At 46.4% G+C, this 1,225-nt stretch overlaps 1 protein-coding gene across 1 annotated transcript in view; it reads left to right on the forward strand.

Annotated features, from left to right (window-relative positions):
• GABRE (gamma-aminobutyric acid (GABA) A receptor, epsilon) overlaps positions 1-1,225 on the forward strand; it is a 21,474-nt gene that overhangs the window by 13,446 nt on the left and 6,803 nt on the right. Inside the window, exon 4 of the mRNA XM_010855595.1 lies at positions 291-395. Coding sequence (XP_010853897.1) covers positions 291-395 — 105 coding nt within the window. The remainder of the gene's footprint in view (positions 1-290; positions 396-1,225) is intronic.

Below are 1,225 nucleotides of genomic sequence, written 5' to 3' on the forward strand. Positions count from 1 at the left end.
ATAGCTGGGACTGATATCTGGGTGATATGGGGCCGGGGAGGTGGTAAAGAGTGGGAGAGTGTTGGCAGGTCCTTGAAGCTGGGATGGGCAAGAAACACAAGCCCATCTAAGCTAGTCCATACATTTCTCTGATGATGGAGGCCAGAGTAGCCAGATACATCCAAGCTGTTCTTCCACTCTTTTTGTCTCTCCTTTGAGCTCTTAATCTCAAATCCCACCATTGCCACTCATTGGCGGTGGTCCCCAGGCCCAAGCTGGGTGGATACCTAAGTATTCAGGGCCAGCCTAATGAGGCTCCTTTCTCCCTTCCAGGATGACCATTGAGGCTGGATGCTCACTCCACATGCTCAAATTTCCAATGGACTCTCACTCTTGCCCTCTGTCTTTCTCTAGCTGTGAGTACATTCTTAGGTTTCTGGGACCCCAGAGTCATCACACTGGGCCCCTTCTTTTTCTCATCCTTGCCCCTTACATTTTTCTGCCTTTGTTTTTCCCTTAAGATGGTACCAAGATTGCCCAGGGCCTCCCAGTCCATCCTCATCTTTCCTGCTGACAATGCTGTGTTGCTTAACCTGGGCTTCGTGTTGGCTTCCTCCTTCTCCTTTCCACCCCATTTCAAATCAGTCACCTCTAAAGTGTATCTCAAGTATGTCTGCTCTCCATCTTCACTGTCACTACTACCTTGGTTTAGATCTTTGTCATCTTCCACTTGGACTTTGAAACATCTTCACTTTGAAGCTGACCATGTCTAACATTAAATACACGGTCTCCTCCCAACCTCTACCCTCAAAACAAATGCATTGCTTCTGTGTTCCCATATGTCTCATTGAAAGGCACCATCAAACACTCAGTTTTCCAAGCCAAGAACTTTGATGCTTCTTTCTTCTTTACCTCCTACATCTATCCAATCACCACATCCTGTTGATGTTCCCTCCAGAATCTCTATTGATTTTATTTCTCTGCATTCTCTCTGCCACAGCTTTGGCTCCTGCCTTTGTTCATTTTACTGTGCCTGAGTTACTGCACTGGGCTCCCATAACTGATCTCCCTGTCAACAGGCCATCCTCATATAAGAGCTAGAGTGACCTATCTAGACTAGGTTACTCCTTAGTTTCAAATTCTTCCTGAACTCTCAAATCAATTCCAAATTGCTTAAAGTAGCACTCAAGGCCCTTCATGAACTGGCCCCTGCTATCCACTCCTACATACCTCATCCATCTTCTGT

The sequence above is a fragment of the Bison bison genome, unplaced genomic scaffold (genome assembly GCF_000754665.1).
Source record: "Bison bison bison isolate TAMUID 2011002044 unplaced genomic scaffold, Bison_UMD1.0 scf7180017864366, whole genome shotgun sequence".
In the NCBI taxonomy this organism is placed as follows: domain Eukaryota; kingdom Metazoa; phylum Chordata; class Mammalia; order Artiodactyla; family Bovidae; genus Bison; species Bison bison.